Source organism: Alosa pseudoharengus, unplaced genomic scaffold (assembly GCF_046254945.1).
Source record: "Alosa pseudoharengus isolate Yale_2024_CS ecotype anadromous, Long Island Sound unplaced genomic scaffold, YU_APseudo_1.1 YU_APseudo_1.1_scf_16, whole genome shotgun sequence".
Lineage (NCBI taxonomy): Eukaryota > Metazoa > Chordata > Actinopteri > Clupeiformes > Clupeidae > Alosa > Alosa pseudoharengus.
Genome location: NW_027468630.1, coordinates 20,428,992 through 20,446,767, shown reverse-complemented (window position 1 = coordinate 20,446,767; position 17,776 = coordinate 20,428,992). Strand labels below are relative to the sequence as shown.

At 47.0% G+C, this 17,776-nt stretch overlaps 1 protein-coding gene across 1 annotated transcript in view; it reads left to right on the top strand.

The window, feature by feature from the left end:
• The window catches only part of slit3 (slit homolog 3 (Drosophila)), a 207,812-nt gene extending 197,299 nt beyond the window's left edge, over positions 1–10,513 (top strand). Inside the window, exons 33-36 of the mRNA XM_076287393.1 lie at positions 6,136–6,290; positions 6,942–7,230; positions 7,693–7,898; positions 8,512–10,513. Coding sequence (XP_076143508.1) covers positions 6,136–6,290; positions 6,942–7,230; positions 7,693–7,898; positions 8,512–8,753 — 892 coding nt within the window. The 3' untranslated portion in view covers positions 8,754–10,513. The remainder of the gene's footprint in view (positions 1–6,135; positions 6,291–6,941; positions 7,231–7,692; positions 7,899–8,511) is intronic.
• Positions 10,514–17,776: the final 7,263 nt, after the last annotated feature.

Here is a 17,776-nt window from a genome sequence, read left to right as displayed (position 1 = left end):
TTGGCCCAAAGCAGCTCACATCTGGGCCACATCTGGCATGGTTCTGGTATGCATTTGCCAGTGTGTGTGTGTATGTGTGTGTGTGTGTGTGTGTGTGCGTGTGTGTGTGTGTGTGCCATGGTTCTGGCATGGATTTGCCTGTTACCATCATCTGCTTTCTCGGCAGTCACCATCTCCTGTTCAGCCTCCCAACACTCTCTCTCTCTCTCTCTCTCTCTCTCTCTCTCTCTTTCACACACACACACACACACACACACACACACACACACACACACAGAGAGAGAGAGAGCAAGGGAGATGAGAGAGGATGTGTACAGGGTTATAGGGTTATAAGAGGGAGATGGTTAGGCAGTGAGGTTGAGAAGGTCAACTTCTGGGTCCACACACACACACACACACACACACACACACACAGGGAGAGGGAGAGAGGGACAGGAGAGGGAATAGTGGGATGAAAGAAAAAGAATGAAAAGAATGAAATGAGAAAAGAGAGAAGTGAGTCAAAGTGATGGAGACAGAAAGAGGTGGAAGGAAAGGTGAACATTAGGGTAGAGGGAGGAGTGTAGCACCCTACCCAGAGACACACTCACACGCTCACACTCACACACACTCACACGCTCACACTCACTCACATACACACACAGCTAACACCTGACAAGACCAGTCTGAAGACCACAGCTTGGTGTGGTTCAGCATCCTTAGTGTGGTTCAGCATCCTGAACGCACATGAACCAGCATCAGCCAGCCAGGGGAAATGAGCTGTGATTTCATACTGTGGAACACTGGAGTTGGAGGAGAGGCGAGGCTCTGTGGTCGCACATATCTGTGTGTGTGTGTGTGTGTGTGTGTGTGTGTGTGTGTGTGTGTGTGTTTGTTTGTGTGTGTGTGTGTTCATGTTCCCCCAGACACTCCCAAATATCTGAACAACAAAGGCGGCTACACTTTACAACCCTTCCTGTGTGTGTGTGTGTGTGTGTGTGTGTGTGTGTGTGTGTGTGTGTGTGTGTGTGGGACCTTCCTGGCCAGATGAAATGATAATCAGTTCTGACCTCGGAGAAAAGAACTCTTGGAGAAAGAACAGAGGGAGGGAAGGAGGTGAAGAGGACAAGGGAAGAGAGAGAGAGAGAGAGAGAGAGAGAGAGAGATGGAGAAGAAGTATGGGAACGAAAGAGAAAAGGGACAGAGTGTATGTGACAGTTAAAAAAACAGAAAAGAGTGTGAGAGAGAGGACACTGGAGATGAATGAGACTGCCAGAGAGAGAGAGAGAGAGAGAGAGAGGGAGGGAGGGAGGGAGAGAGAGAGAGTGATGTTGCCCCTGAGGGCAGTGAGTAGGCTGATGAGGGGTGAAGGACAGACAGACACTTCTTGTTCTGGGGCCTTAACCTTACACACTCATAAACACACACACACACACACACACACACACACACACACACACACACACACACACACACACACACACACACACATACACACTCACAAACACACACTCACACACACCCACACACACACACACAGACACACACACACACACACACACACACACACTCACACATTCAAGATATTTCCTTTTCTGGGCCCTCAACCCAAAGCCAACCAGTTTCAATTTTCAATTGCAATGGAGCTTTATTGGCATTACTCAGTGAAGCAGTGTTGCCAAAGCAAACATGTAACAAAACAACACAGATACAATATTTGTTTAAAATGAATAAAAAAATAAAAATGTAAAAGAGAGAATAACAAAATGTTAAAAATGTTTAATGCTAAATGTAATAAAAATGGTAAAAGTAATAACCCAACCCTTCCATCAGGACAGAGAGGAGAGAAGAGAGAAAGAGGACAGGGACGAAAAGACAGGAGAGATTCTCTCTAGATGAGAATGAAGACTAGAGCAATGAATGAATAGATAGGAGAGAAGGGAGGGGGAGGAGGAGAAGGGAAGAGAGGGAGGAGGAGAGAGGGAGGAGAAGAGAAGGAGGAGGGAAGAGAGGGAGGAGGAGGAAGAGAGAACAGAGGGAGTAGGAGAAAGGGGGAGAAGAGGAGTGAGAGATGAGAAGAGAAGATATGTCTCCTTGTAAGAGAGGAGAGCATGTGTTCTTGTTAGCCGCTGGTGGGGTCTTATTGATGTTTGTGTGTGTGTGTGTGTGTGTGTGTGTGTGTGTGTGTGTGCGTGCGCGCGCGTGTGTGTCTGTGTGCGGCCAGGCTGGTGGCCTTTAGGAAATGCCAAGCTCATCTCTTTATTAGTTTAAGGGACAGATTAGGTCCTGACCCTGTCATCCAGACAAAGAGGAGGAAAATGTTCGACTACACACACACACACACACACACACACACACACACACACACACACACACACACATGTTTACCACAGCAGGTCAGCCCCTCACTTCAAGGTCTCATCCATTAATGGTGCCTTACCTCCAGCTATGCAGCTAAACTGAAGCTCAGGTTCCAAACACACATATAGGCTACATATATACAAATACACACACAGGCTTTCTGTGTCACACACACACACAAACACACACACACACACACACACACACACACACACACACACAGACACATACACACACATACACACACACACACACACACACACACACACACACTACACAAACTTGTAGTTCAGTGGCCTGCTTCCAGGGGCTTGTAATTGAGGCTCCAGCTGCAGCCCATAACGGCCTGGTCTGTCTGCTCAGCATCAGTCTTAACTGGGCCTAGCAAGGGGGACGCTGTAAGCAAATGATAGCTGCGCGTAATTGAGTTAGGAAATGTAAATAGGTCTAGGGCCTGCGCGTGGAAGATAACTGGCGCAGGGACACGGCTCCGGTAATTGTTCCTAACTTTGTGTATGTGTCATTCACAAAGCAGAAGGCTTCTGGGGGTCAGAGCAGAGACACAGGCTTTTATTTTCAGCTGACAGGAAATTGACTTCCCCTCAAGTGTGAGGGAGGAGGAGAGAGAGGGTGAAAGTGAGAGTGAGTGTGTGTGTGTGTGTGTGTGTGTGCATGCATGTGTTGTGTGTGTCTGTGTGTGCGCGTGTGTGGATGGGTGTGTGTGTGTGTGTGTGTGTGTGTGTGTGTGTGTGTGTGTGTGCGCATGCATGTGTTGTCTGTGTCTGTGTGTGCGCGTGTGTGGAGGTGTGTGTGTGTGTGTATGTGTGTGTATGTGTGTGTGTGTGTGTGTGTACAGTATGTGCGCACATATGTGTTTGTGTGTGTGTATGTGTGTGTGTGTGTGTGTGTGTGTGTGTGTGTGTGTGTGTGACATGCCGCCCACTAAAATCTTTGACGGCTGTCTGTTTGTGCTTCTTGGGTCCCATAATGTGCTGCTTTAGGCTAATATGCCAGCGACCCTCACTTCAAAGACCCCCCCTCACCCTCAACCCCCACCCCCCTGAAAAATACTGTGGCCTCTGGAAAATCTCAGCTTGTCAAAACACAAGCCCAAGCCAGCGCTGGCAGCAGCAGAGGGTCAACTGCACCCTCCTTCAACTGGGGGCCAGTGCAATACTGACCCCTGGTGGTCAAATGCTACTTGTGACCGAAGGGTGGCCAGTTTGATCCCTCCCTTGTATGAAAAAAGTGGGTGGGGAGAGTGATTGGACAGCACTCTCCCACATTCACATCAGTGACGAGGTGCCCTTGAGCAAGGCGGCTAAACCAACTGCTCCCCGGGCACTGGATTAAGGGCTGCCCACTGCTCCGGGCGTGTATGTGTGGATATCCTAGTGTGGGTGTGCTCCTAGTGAGCTCACTGCTCCGAGTGTGTGTGTGTGTGTGTAAATGTACAGTATGTGTGTACACTACCCCCAGATGGGTAAAATGCAGAGAACAAATGTCCTGCAGGAATTCAATAATATAAAAAGTAGAACTTAACTTAACTGCTGTGTTCATTGGCATAACTAAAAGAAAAAGGGAACAAAACTACTGTCTGCTTGCCTCTCATACAGCCTCCTCTCTCTCTCTCTCTCTCTCACACACACACACACACACACACACACACACATTCTCAACCTCTCTCTCTCTCTCTCATGTGTGATTGGAGAGGATGGGCCTTTAAAATATGAATCAGAAGACCACGGATATGGACTAGTTTTTCTTCTTCTTTTTTCCTTGTAATCTGAGGAGACAATATATATATGGACCTATTTATTGGGTGTTCTCATGCATTAAGTGTTTTAATAGTGCCGTAATGCAAAGGTTTGAATAATGGTTCAATAAACCAGAGTTGAACCTCTCTCTGTTTCTCTCCTGTTGTCTTCCTCTCTCTCTCTCTCTCTCTCTCTCTCTCTCTCTCTCTCTCTCTCTCTCTCAGTCAGGACGGATAAGGGTCATATAGCCTGTAATGAAAGCCAGAGTCTGAAGGGATGTAAATGTCTTTATGCTGTGATATGGCTGGATTTGCATTGGCCTGTGACATTTATGTATCAAATAGACAGAAAGCTGGAATAAGACACGAGGCGAGGTGTGGGAGAATAGCGAGTGTGTGTGTGTGTGTGTGTGTGTGTGTGTGTGTGTGTGTGCCTGGAAACAGATCCAAGTAAATTGAATTTTGGCATGGGGCAGTAATCAGCACCCCCTAGACACACACTCACACACACTCTCTCACACACACACACACACACACACACACACACACACACACACACACACACACACACACACACACACACACACACACATGCACCTATTCACTAAGACAGACCCGCACAAACATATAGTCTGAATAGGGGAACCTATTTACCTGATGGTCTCTCGCTTTCTCTTGTGTGTGTGTGTGTGTGTGTGTGTGTGTGTGTGTGTGTGTGTGTGTGTGTGTGTGTGTGTGTGTGTGTGTGTGTGTGTGTGTGTGTGTTAAATTGCACCACCTCATGTCTCTATAAACATTATAAAAGGTTATGCAGCCATGTTGGCATTATGTCCATATTTCCTCCAATAAAATGTCTGCTCCCATGTCAAATCAAATCGAGCCCACAGAATACAATGAATACATTGACTATGATGCAGAACCAACACAGATGCTCTCTCACAAACAGACATGAACACACACACACACACACACACACGCACACACACGCACACACACACACACACACACACAGACACACACACACTCATTCAGACACACACACACTCATTCAGACACACTGCTGTTCTTGGATGTGTACAGGGAAGTGGAGAAATGAGTAGTGGCTTTCTCCATGTTTGTGTATATGTGTGTGTGTGTGTGTGTGTGTGTGTGTGTGTGTTTGCTTTCTCCATGTTTGTGTTTGTCCGTAACCAACGTCAGAGGAAACAAGGAAAACGAGAGTGAGAGAACGAGATGGAGAGAGAGAGAGCGATGGAGAGAGAGAGAGAAGGAGAGAGAGATGGAGACAGAGAGAGAGGGAGGGAGAGATGGAGAGAGAGAGAAAAGGAGAGTAGAGGGGTCAGAGTGATGCCACATGCTTGGATTTATTTCACCACCCCAGGCCCAATACATAGACACCAACACACGCGCACACACACACACACACACATGAAGACACATGCGCACACGCACGCACACACACACACACACACACGGACACACTCCCTCTGAGAGTGAAGCCGCTGCCAAGCCACTGTCTCTGACTGTCTGTAGCTACCCTGCTGTCTCCCCTCCAGACACAAGGCGAACACACACACACACACACACACACACGCACACACACACACACACACACACACACACACACACACACAGAGTGTGCCCTTAGCTGACCCCCCACCCTCACACACATTAAGGTCATTGGGGTCTCTGTGGTTGAGTCCCCAGACTGGTCCCCACACGCACGCACGCACACACACACCCCCTCAACCATAACACAATTACGCATGAGGCCACAGCACCGCTGAATGGGCAGAGTAGGGGGCTGGAGACAGAGAGGGGACATGGGCTGAGACATGGGAGAGGGCGCCCCCTACCGCACAAATATGAGAATGACACATGTGCACAAAGACCACAGTACTTTGGTCCAATGGGATTAATGTGTGTGTTTGTGTGTTTGTGCCAATGTGTTGAACTTTGCCCTTCTTTCCTCTCTCCTTCTTTCCCCCCTGCCCTCCTCCTCTCTCTCCCTCTCTCTCTCTCTCTCTATGTCCCTGTAGTGTGGAGTCGGTGAATGACGGTATCTTCCACACGGTGGAGCTGCTGATCCAGAATCAGACTCTGAGTCTGGTGGTTGACCAGGGCCCCCCCAAAAGCCTGGGCAAGCTCCCACGCCAGCCCTCAGTGGACCACAACACAAAGCTCTTCGTCGGAGGTGAGACACATGTATATGTATATGGTTGGCAACACTTGTTGGTAGCAAATGTTTTTGTGTGCAGAGCCTAGGCTGCCTACAGAGACGTTTTTTTTTGACGGCCTGCTTATGGGGCGGGCAGCTAGCTTATCGCTGATATAACCTTTACAAAGCTAATTTGATGGTAAACAAACAGAACCAGCCATGTAACTTCAAGAATAGTCAACCCGAAGACATCTCGCGAAAATCGTGAAACATTACCTTGTCAGTAGATATAGCTCTTTGGAGATAGTTTTTGCCTGTTGTTAATCCTTTGCCTCCACAACAAAAGCATTTGCATTGTGTACAGGTGGAACAAGCCAAGAGAAGTAGGCTATTTACAATGGCAGAGTAAAATATAAATATATCGCAACTCTAAGGGGAGCTCTACAGTTGCCAAAAATACCTGAAACTGCATAGGATATCTTTAAGTAAAACACAATAAGCCATGTCATGTTAAGAGTTTAGAAATTGCACCAAAAAGCCAGGAACTTTACTTTTTTGTTTGAAGGATAAACTTTTCTGCAACTTTCTACCATTTTGAATGTTGCAAAGGCCAAAGGTAAAATATGACATATCACAGGCATTCACATCTTTCTTTGTTGTGTTTGTTTGTTTGTTTGTCGACTATAGGCGTCCCTGCTCTGATTGGCGCTTCCGGATTGCGTCCAGGCCCCGACAGGCCGTCCCAGTCCTTCAGCGGCTGTGTGCACAATGTGCGGATAAACGGGGAACTGCAGGACCTGGGGGGAGCCCCGCGGGGGACGGAGGGGGTGCTGCCGGGCTGCCACTCCTGCAGCGTCTGTGCCCAGGGCACCTGCAGGCAGACAGGTGAGACGGGCATCACCTGCGAGTGCCCGCCAGGCCGGACAGGACCGCTCTGTGACCAGGTTGCCTCCCCCAGCCCCTGCCAGAACAACAGGTCAGTTACAGTCAGCAGCAGTGCACATGTACAAACACATACACATACATACACACACACACACAACATGACAGTCACAACATAACACACACACACACACACACACAAACACAACATGACAGTTACGACATAACATACAAATCCTCTTCATAGCTTACTGACAGCAGTCACAACATCCACCACATACACACACACACACACTGAGAACTGTCACATCATCACTGCTCCACACACACAAAAATAAATCGCCACAATTCAATGAAGCTTTTTTGGATTATTTTACTTGGTAATGCTAAAATATAATGATCTACACACTCAAAATATGTATTAATATGTTGTTGCTCTTGCACCTTCCTCTCCCTCCCCTCTCCCCTCTCTCTCCTCTCCCCTCTTTCTCTCACCTCTCTGTCTCTCTCTCTTTCCCCTCTTTCTCTCTCTCTCTCTCACCTGTCTCTCCCTCAGGTGTGTGCATGGTCTGTGCGTGCCCCGAGGCTCGTCGTATAGCTGCCAGTGTGCCGAGGGCTTCACTGGTCAGTACTGCCAGCAGCATCAGGAGCCTCCGTCCTGTAGGGGGCACCAGTGTGGGCAGGGCGAGTGCAGAGTGGGCGAGAGTGGTGAGCCCACATGCCACTGCCCAGCTGGCTACACTGGCACCAACTGCCAAACAGGTGAGACAGCACAGCACAGCACAGCACAGCACAGCAGCACAGCACAGCACAGCACAACACAACACAACACAACACAACACAACACAGCACAGCACAGCACAGCACAGCACAGCACAACACAACACAACACAACACAACACAGCACAGCACAGCACAGCAGCACAGCACAACAGCACAACACAACACAACACAACACAACACAACACAGCACAGCACAACACAGCACAGCACAACACAACACAACACAGCACAGCACAGCACAGCACAGCACAGCACAGCACAACAGCACAACAGCACAGCACAGCACAGCACAGCACAGCACAGCACAACACAACACAACACAACACAACACAGCACAGCACAGCACAGCACAGCACAGCACAGCACAGCACATAATATTCAGGGGTTTCATCAGGTCCCTTTCCACAGATGTATTAATCAAGCACCATGCAGTCTGCATTCATAACCTACGTGCTTGATTGTATACACCTCTGGAAAGGGACCTGATGAAACCAGCTGATAGTATAGTAGTCAGATACAGGTAAATAGCCATGAGAGTGTATTTCTTACTGTTTTGCATATTAACACCCCCCCTCCTGTGCTCCCCCTCCAGAGATGCGTTGCCAGGGCGAACTGGTGCGTGAGCAGATGAAGCGTCAGCAGGGGGGGCGTGTGTGCACCTCCACCAGTAAGGTGGCGCGGGTGGAGTGCCCCCCCGCCTGCCACAGCGGCCTCTGCTGCACACCCACAAAGAGCCGCCGCAGGAAGGTCACCTTCAAGTGCCCCGACGGGACCTCCTTCGCCGAGGAGCTCGACACGCCAGTGGAGTGCGGCTGCACAAAGTGCCAGCTGTAACAAACGACCTCCCCACCCCCCTACCCCCCGATGACCCTTGACCCCTGTGACCCCTGAACCCCAAACCCACCTCGTTGTGTGGAAATGAAAAGGGACCTGCCAGTGAGCAACAAGTGATAAACAACAGCAAAAAAGAAAATATATTGTAAGATAATTAAAAAAAACAAAATAAATAGAACTTATTTTTATTATGGGATTTTTTAAAAGAACGAAAACAGAGACTGAGTTTCATTTTTATATATATGATATATATATATATATATTATACATTGAGTGTACGTGTGAAATGAGAAGTTATTTTGTACGGACCTGAACAACAAATGGAAATCCATAAGATGAAAAGAAGTTATATGAATATATATAAAAACAAACAGACCATCCATACATTGACAGAAACAGATTCAGCTTCCTGGAAATATATGAATTTCTATATGTGTACAAATCTATATAAATGCATAGTCTTAACCATAAGGAATAATTTTGAGTAGTGTATTGCATGTCTTGTATGAGTCACGTTGAGAGGGAGAGTGATGGGAGATTTTAATGTGAGGAGAATGGACCATGCCAAACATGGCTGCCTCCAACACAAGGGAGAGAGCTGGAGCTCTTACGACAAAGACACACAGACACGCTCATATTCTCATACACGTTCATACTCACACACACACACACACACACACACACACATATAAATATATACCCACTCACTATACGCACATAAGCACACACACTCACACCCACTTACTCTATCTCTCTCTCTCTGACACACACACACACACACACACACACACAGCGAGCCACCACCCTCCATAGTGCTACACTGCCTCCTGCTCCTATCTGGACTTAAGATAGCGCCCCCTGCTGCTCGTTGAGTTGAACTGTTGAACCCTCGCGAGATTTGGAAGCCGCCTGTTAGAGGTGATTTGTGACTTTTTTTGCTCCAATGATTGGTTTGTGTGCTTCACGCCATCACCAATCAGATGGAGGACCGGAGGAGTGGCCTACAGGCAGCCAACCAATCACACGCTTTCCTCTGATAACACACACACTGGTGTTGCTCCGCCCATCCGCTTCCACATGCTTGATGTTGCCCTTCCCCCTCTGGTGTTGCCCTGCATCTCTGTTGCTCCTGCATGATAGCATGTGAACGTTGCCAAGGCAAAATGTGAACTGTAAAGTGTGGATGAGAGACATTACCCAGAGCGCACTGCTTCATGTGACCACAGCGCCAACAGGAAGTCATGGCCATCCTCACACAAAGTGATGTGCAACTCCATGAAGTCACCATGCTAAGTAGCCACTGTGCTGACGGATGGAAAGGACTTCACACTGACGTAGTACTCCATCATAACCACCCCTCTACTACTACTAACACTATTAAACACCAGTATTCTAAGCCCATTACTACTGTATTGTTTACTTTATAACCAGCTTTAATATCTGATGTGAGTTTTTTACAGGAAACAGAATTATGTCACTTCCTGCCCCATAATTGGTATAGTATTTTTTTTTTTTTTAAATAAAAGTCTCAGTGTGTTCTCAGTTTTAGTCTTGCTGTAAATGAAACTGAGGTCTGCAGGTGTGTGTAGAGATCTGTACTTGGAGTGAATGGATCATCACTGATTGAACCCAGTTATGGAGACGCTAATATGAGTGCCACAGATAACGATGATTTTAAGTATTGTGATAATAATGATTCCCAGGAAATCCAGAACTAATGAGTGCTGAATGTTGAATTAAAAGTCCCCCTGAAACCCCCATTTTTGTGTCAGTGTGTACGGTGACATGGTGTCTGTTTTGATGAGAACCAGTAGGCCTAGTGCAGTGTGTGTTGGATTGCAAGGCTTCACGAAATGATCATTGTGCTCCAGCTACACCTATTTATTCAAGTTTCCCCTACAGTTCCACACTGAGAGTCAGATGCTGGGCGCTTATTACCTGTTAATAAATATTCTATTAACAACCACTGATGGAGACCGTTGATTATGCCAGATGTACGTGTGTGTCTGTGTTTCTGTGCGTGTGTGGGTGTGTAAGGGCACACATCAGACTGAAGCTCACAGTCGTTCACCAAGACCACCCTCAAGAAAATGTGTTTTTATCTTCTGAATGCAGTTACGTCAGGGATTACTGCAAATGAATTGCATTAGATTGTGTCATCCTTCTGTTGCCCTAGTTTGCTTTTTTATCAAGCGGCCATCATATTTCATTACATTACGCTGCTTTTTGCCCTGTCTACAACCCCACAGAATGGTAAAAAAAGAGTGTCACCCATAAACACTGGCCTATTATGCATGCATTTGTTTGTTTATATTTATGTTTAAAATGATTGTCCAAAACAACGTACATTATATTTTAACCATAATGAAGTACCAAATGAAGTAGCTCACCCCTCTCTTCAGCATTTCCACGCAGGGTTTCATTTTTGTTTGGGGGACAGGCTGCCCTCACTTTGTATGTTTTCAGTTTTCGGAGCCTGGGCTGCCTACAGAGACCGGGTTTTTTACAGTGATGAGAGATGATTGCTGAATGTGACAAAAAATGTTATGGCTTGAAATGGTGTATGTTCGCTTACTGCACCTTTAAGTTGCCTATGTATAAGACACTTCTTAGAATTATTTATTAGAACTATTGTTGAATATGTAAGCACACAACAATAATTAGAGTTGAATTCATAAGAGTCACAGAGGTTCTACAGAGGAGTTGTGGTGTATATAAAAAAACCCACAAAGGCTGCTGTGCGCCCTGCAATACTATACATGGCCACAAGATGGCGGGTCTTACACGTCTTCTGAGCATATGGCTGGACGTTAACGGAGCCGGAGCGGCAGTGGGATTATTCATCCGTCGTTAAAGCCAGCACTTATTTTTGGCCGAGTCGAGTTCTCTCAGCTCTACAAGTTGAGCAACTTATCCTGCATATTATCTCTGTTGGCGATCTTTTGATCTTTTTCCTGGAGGCATTCTTGCAAAGTAATTAGGCCTACATGTTTTTGAAGTCAGATTCCAGTCGCAATAACGTTCCCATGAAATCGGGAAGCCGATTTAGAATTTATTCTGGATAACAAACGTGAAGGTCAGTGTGACTGACTAACTCAATTAAACTGGCAGAAGCTGTACAGGAAAGCGGATATTTAAGCCACGCAGCAGATAAAAGAGCACAGGAAATGGACTCAGATTAGAGTAAATCATGCCGCAATAATACCCGCCCGCGCTGGATGTGTTCTATGTTATTCAGCGGCGCAGTAATTAGGAGACAGGCTTAGCATCTCGCGCTGGTGTGTCAAGGATTTCCCGCTCTCCCTTTTTCCTGTGCGTTTCGAAATCTCTTCAGTTTTCCATTATTACGGTGACCTGAATGGCGCGCCCTGAAGCGTGGTACTCCCTGGCTAATGATGCTTGTCTCAGAGGACAGTTCGCGGATGAGTCAAGACATGTTGGATAAGGGAGCTGGGTTTCTGTTCTAACGCTGTAAAGTTCATTCTCATTCCATGGCACTCTGGTTAGGTGCGTGGTAGTGAAAGTAGACTACTGTTCAGTCAGTGGCAGGTTGCAGTTTGCTAATATGAGTGGAATATGTCCTAAGGGATAGGTGTGTGTGTGTGTGTGTATGTAAGAAACATGAATCATGGATTTACTGTGTGGGAACCTTCAACCTGTTCAGTCAGTTCAACACTAAAGGGAGAGTGACACACACTAATGATTTTTTAAAACTTTTTCTTTTTTCTCTGTTTGTAAACACACCCTGGGGGCTCCTTGCACGCAACATCCATTTGCAGGGTGCCAGAAGCAAGACCACACAGCACACACCTGCAAGTCCTAATGCTGACCAGTCGGGTGTGTGGCCCATCAGGACTGCATCTCTACCATGTGTGCCACAGCTATGCCCAATCAGATCTGTGTCGTGTCTATATGCATCTGTGCCAGTCAGAGGGTGGCGTCCCACTGCACAAAGACACGTCTTCTGCACGTCCAATTTTGGTCCCCTGAAGGTGCAGACTGTGACGGCAGACGACGTCTTTTTTCCGACATCCAGTATTGACATCCACAGGACCTCTGTATAATGTCCAAAAGAGGTTACCAAGTCATATTGACGTCCAGATGAGGTCACGGTTAGACGTCCAAACAGCGGACCTAGTTTGCAAGTCGTCCAGACTTGGTCTTGGACTGATGGACGCAATAAAGACATGATACGTCCATCAAACATCTAATGTTTAGTGGGGTGTATGCCACATAAGGGTCAGGTCAGGGTGATTTCTGCCACATCATCAAGAGTTGCATGCTGACCAGGCGAGACCCAAATGACTGTAATGACCCTAGGCCAGGCAGATCATCAGCCCATTTAGAAAACACCATGCTTTGGAGTTCAGCCTGCCAGTCGATGCTGACCTCAACAACACCACCCTGCACACAACTGCACAACACTACAACCTCAGAGCTGCCAAACACTTCCTGTAGGATTGCAGTGAAATTCCACTGGGGCTTTATCAGATCCGGGGTACTACTTCAGTTTCTCCCAGGATGCTAGGATATGTGTGTGTGTGTGGGACCTACAATCAGAAGCCTTGTCATCTTGGCAGCAACCTTTTATAAAACCTGGCCCTAGCCCCCATTTTGCACCTGTGCACTTGTGTGTTTTTTCAATGCTTTGTGTGTGTGTATGTGTGTGTGTGTGTGACTGACAATGCTGCGTAGGTCCATTCAGGGGCGACCCAAACTCGCCCGCTGCTATAATGTGTTTATTACAGAGATGTGTATAGAAACGTGTTTAACAAACCTTATTTTGAAATCTCCATTCTCCACTCACTCAGTCTGATGCAAAAAAAGCATACACTGCATCTTCGATTGGGTCTGCAGTGATGTTTTTAAAAATAATATACTTTGATTTAAGCCTTTATGTGTTATTTGACTGCTTATGTTTCAATTTCATTTCCACTGACTTGCCTGCAAAGGACCCAAATATATAAAATGTTTTTTTGTTTGACTTGTAACATCTTATTTCGGATCAGCCCGCATATCACAGGTGACTCTGTGTTTGAGAGTGTACATGTTTTTTTAGATCACCACATTTCTCTGAGCTGTGTGTGTGTGTGTGTTCTGCCTGTCAGATTTAGAGGCAATGGGGCCGGTGTTGGTACCGGTGCGGGTTTTGGTTCCGTTGAGTGATCCGGCTGGCAGGGCCTATGGCACAGGCCGAGTGCCAGTTCCCACCACACAGCTGGCACCAGTAAGGGTGCGAGCAGCGACAGCTGGCACCAATCAGGGCACGAGGAGCGGCAGATGGCACCCAACTGCCGGAGCGGGCACAGGCCGTGCAATATGTCAGACAGATCCTGTCCCTCCCACCACGCAGCAATGAAGGTCTGGGCTCTTAACTTTCACATGGCCTTTGTGTGTGTGTGTGTGTGTGTGTTAATATGTGCTTGCATGTTAGTGTGTGTGTGTGAGTGCATGCATGTTTGAGTGTGTGTGTGTGTGTGTGTGTCTGTGTATGTGTGCGTGCGCACCAATGGGAAGTGCTACAGGCTGTGAAACTTGTTTGCTGTGAAGTTTTGGATTCAGATCCATTCGGAACAAATCAACATGAGACATGCCATCTGCTAATATGGCCTATGTGGATGCCATGATCTGATTCATCATCGTCAGCACACTTCTATGTGACCCTGACAGTTATGGTTAGCTAACAGTCAGCTGATCTAATACACAAATACACAAAATGCACAATACATACAAATCGAAGACATACACTGTCTTTATAACCCACCACTTCCTCATAGCCATAGGGGCAGGGGGGCATTTTAGCATGAGGAAAGGACACACTCTGAGACACAATGTGACTAAGTTGACCACTGTCCAATTATTGCACTGCTCCTCTGTTGCAGGATGCAGTGACTGAGTGTGTGTGTGTGTGTGTGTCTGCATGTGTGTGTCTGCGCGTGCATGTGTGTGTGTCTGTGTGTGTGTGTGTGTCTGCGTGTGTGTGTGTGTGTGTTTGCATGTGTGTGTGTGTGTGTTACTGCACCCTTCCTCTGCTGCTTTATGCAGTGGCTGGGTTAGCGCAACTGAATTACCCCATTGTGAACTCTGCAGTCCTGATTCTCCTTCCAGACAAAGACAGTCTATCTCTGCTTCTCCTCCTTCTTTCTCACACACACATACACACGCATACACACACACACTGACTGAAACTCATAGATTTGCAAATAACATCAAGACACACACACACACACATGCATACATACACAATGACATATGCAAGGAAATGCATATGAGACTTTTTTTAAAGATGCATTCAAAAAAGTTTCCTCATTTTGTGTGTGTGTGTGTGTTTGTTTGTGTGTGTGTGTGTGTGTGTGTGTGTGTGTGTGTGCATGTGTTTGGGGGCCGGGGTGGTCTGGGGGTGCTGACAGCTGTGTGCGCTTAGTCCTCCTTTCCAAGAGCATTTAGAGCCAGTCTTACATTTCTCCCTCTCTCTCTCAATCTCTTCCTGTCTGTCTCTCTCTTTCTCCCTCTCTCTCAATCTCTGTCTTTCTCCCTCTCTCTCAATCTCTCTGTCTTTCTCCCTCTCTCTCAATCTCTCTGTCTTTCTCCCTCTCTCTCAATCTCTCTGTCTTTCTCCCTCTCTCTCTCAATCTCTTCCTGTCTGTCTCTCTCTCTCTCTCTCTCTCTCTCTCCCTCCATCTCTCCCTGTCTCTCTTTCGCTCCATCTCTCACTGTCTCTCTTTGTCTCACTGTCTCTCCTTTTTTATCTTTTCCTCCCACATGTTGTCAAATGCACTTTACCTAGTTTCAGAATACTGTGTTGTGTGCCTCTGGTTGTGCTTTGACTATCTAATACAAAAGCATGGTGGTTGCATATGTAACCTGTGTTGTATTGAACCTACAGGACTCAAACCCGCAAACAGCAGCACCTCGGATCGGGAGGTTTACCAATGTTCCACAAGCACAGCTAAGCTAGCTGGCATCCGTTACACATACAGGATGATTTAGAGAAATAGAGTTGGACTCACTTGGGCAACACCACTCTTTTCTGGAATATAGCATATCAAGCATAGTTTTCAGCTGTGGAGGTGGAAATGTGGTGTGTGTGTGTGTGTGTGTGTGTGTATTCCACAGGACACACTGCACCTCACACCTCACCTGCCCACAGCTTCTGTCACCATGACAACCACCAGTCACACCTCCACCTACAGCCATCTGCTCATCTCAACTCAAAGTGCACTCAGACTCACACACACACACACACACACACACACTGACACACACACTAACATGCTTTGCACTAATATGCATCACCAAATAAAGGTAGGTCATTTTCAAAAGCCTAGTTGTTTTCCTCCTTTGGCAGCATGTGTAAAGAAAGAGCAGTTATAGGATTGTTTCACATCATTGTCCATTCACTGCTGAAGTGGACAGAGAGGAAGAAAGCAGCCACAGCTTTGTTTCCACACACGAAAGCCTTTGTGTTTCTCTTTCATCCACCTTCTCAGAAATGTCTTTGTGTGCACTCCATCATTTACTCACCCGCAGTCCTGTAGCCCTGCTAGCTCGCTCGCTCTCTTGAGTTGGTGTTCAAAGCCAGTGGAACTACAGGCAGAGGGGTGAAGGGGGGCTGTTGTTGTTCAGGAATGCTTTGATATCCCCCCAAAAAAACATGGCTCTGCAGCAGGCCTGTGGACGGACACACACACACACACACACACACACACACACACACACACACACACACACACACACACACACACAACACGACTGTGCTCAGCCGATCAGATGTAGCTGAAACAGGCCAGAGTATCCCTTGACAAGAGTCTCTGTGGGGCTTGTATGACCTCCACTGGACACTGTGTGTGTGTGTGTGTGTGTGTACGTGTCTGACCTCTATTCGGCCCTGCGTGTGTAAACATCTGGCAGTCTTCATGTTTATGATGGACGCTGAAGGAAGTCTGCCTGAAACACACTTTTCTGACAGTTTTATGTCCAGTGCTGAAGTTGCTGCAGCTGCTGGCTCCGAGGCCTTCTTCCATTTAAAGATGAAAAATAAGGACACCGGCCAGTTCTGACACGGTCAGCAAATCTGAAGGTCTCACAGGGAGAGATGAATGTGTGTGAGTGTGTGTGTGTGTTTGTGTGTTTGGGCATATGAGGAGAACACTGTGCTGGCAACAAGCAGTTATTCTACAGACCCTTCTAGAAACAAGTTAAGGTATTTGTTATTGTTTTGTTATTTCTCAATATTATTATTCATTTCACATAAATACAAACCACACACACACACACACACAAACACACGCACACACACACACACACACAAACACACACACACACACATACAAATAAAGACGGTCTGAGCCAGTGGGTAGAGGTGACGCATCATGTTGTTGTGCTATTGCGGCCATCAGTCGCGAGGCTGTTCTAATTGGCTCTTTGGCTTTTGTAACCTGCTGTTGGCCGTGCCCATATTTGTACTTCCTGAGCTGAATCTGCTAGCCCTGGTGAGAGCAGCTGAAAAGAGAAGAAGAGGCGTGCTAATTCGTGCGTCTCTCTCAGCCAGATCTTTAAAGCACCTCCTTTACGGTAGCAACCTCAACCATCACACTCAAGCTGCAGCTTGTTCGCATTTCCAGTGATCATCTCAACACCCCTCCAGGCAGCTAATTACATTTGCTTTGAACCTTGGAGCATACCACAGTAATGCCACGCAAATTCTCCATGGATGATTTTAAATAATCAGCAGGAAAGCAGTTTGTGCTTGCTTTGCTGGACTAGCATTGGTTATGGAGGGGTTCCTCTTGCACAGTCGCCAAAGAATCACCTGAATACTTCCAACATAACAGAAAAAACATAGGTTCGTAACCTAGGGAACGAGCTACAGGTATTCTACAGGAGTTGTGGTTCCTGCCAGGACCCCATGGTGATGCCATACTGTATGTAGCTAAAACCCAACAGAGGCGGAGACTTACCTGGTTGGCACAGCATACCTGGTCTGTCCACCAATTCTCCACACACAGACACAAACACCAAAC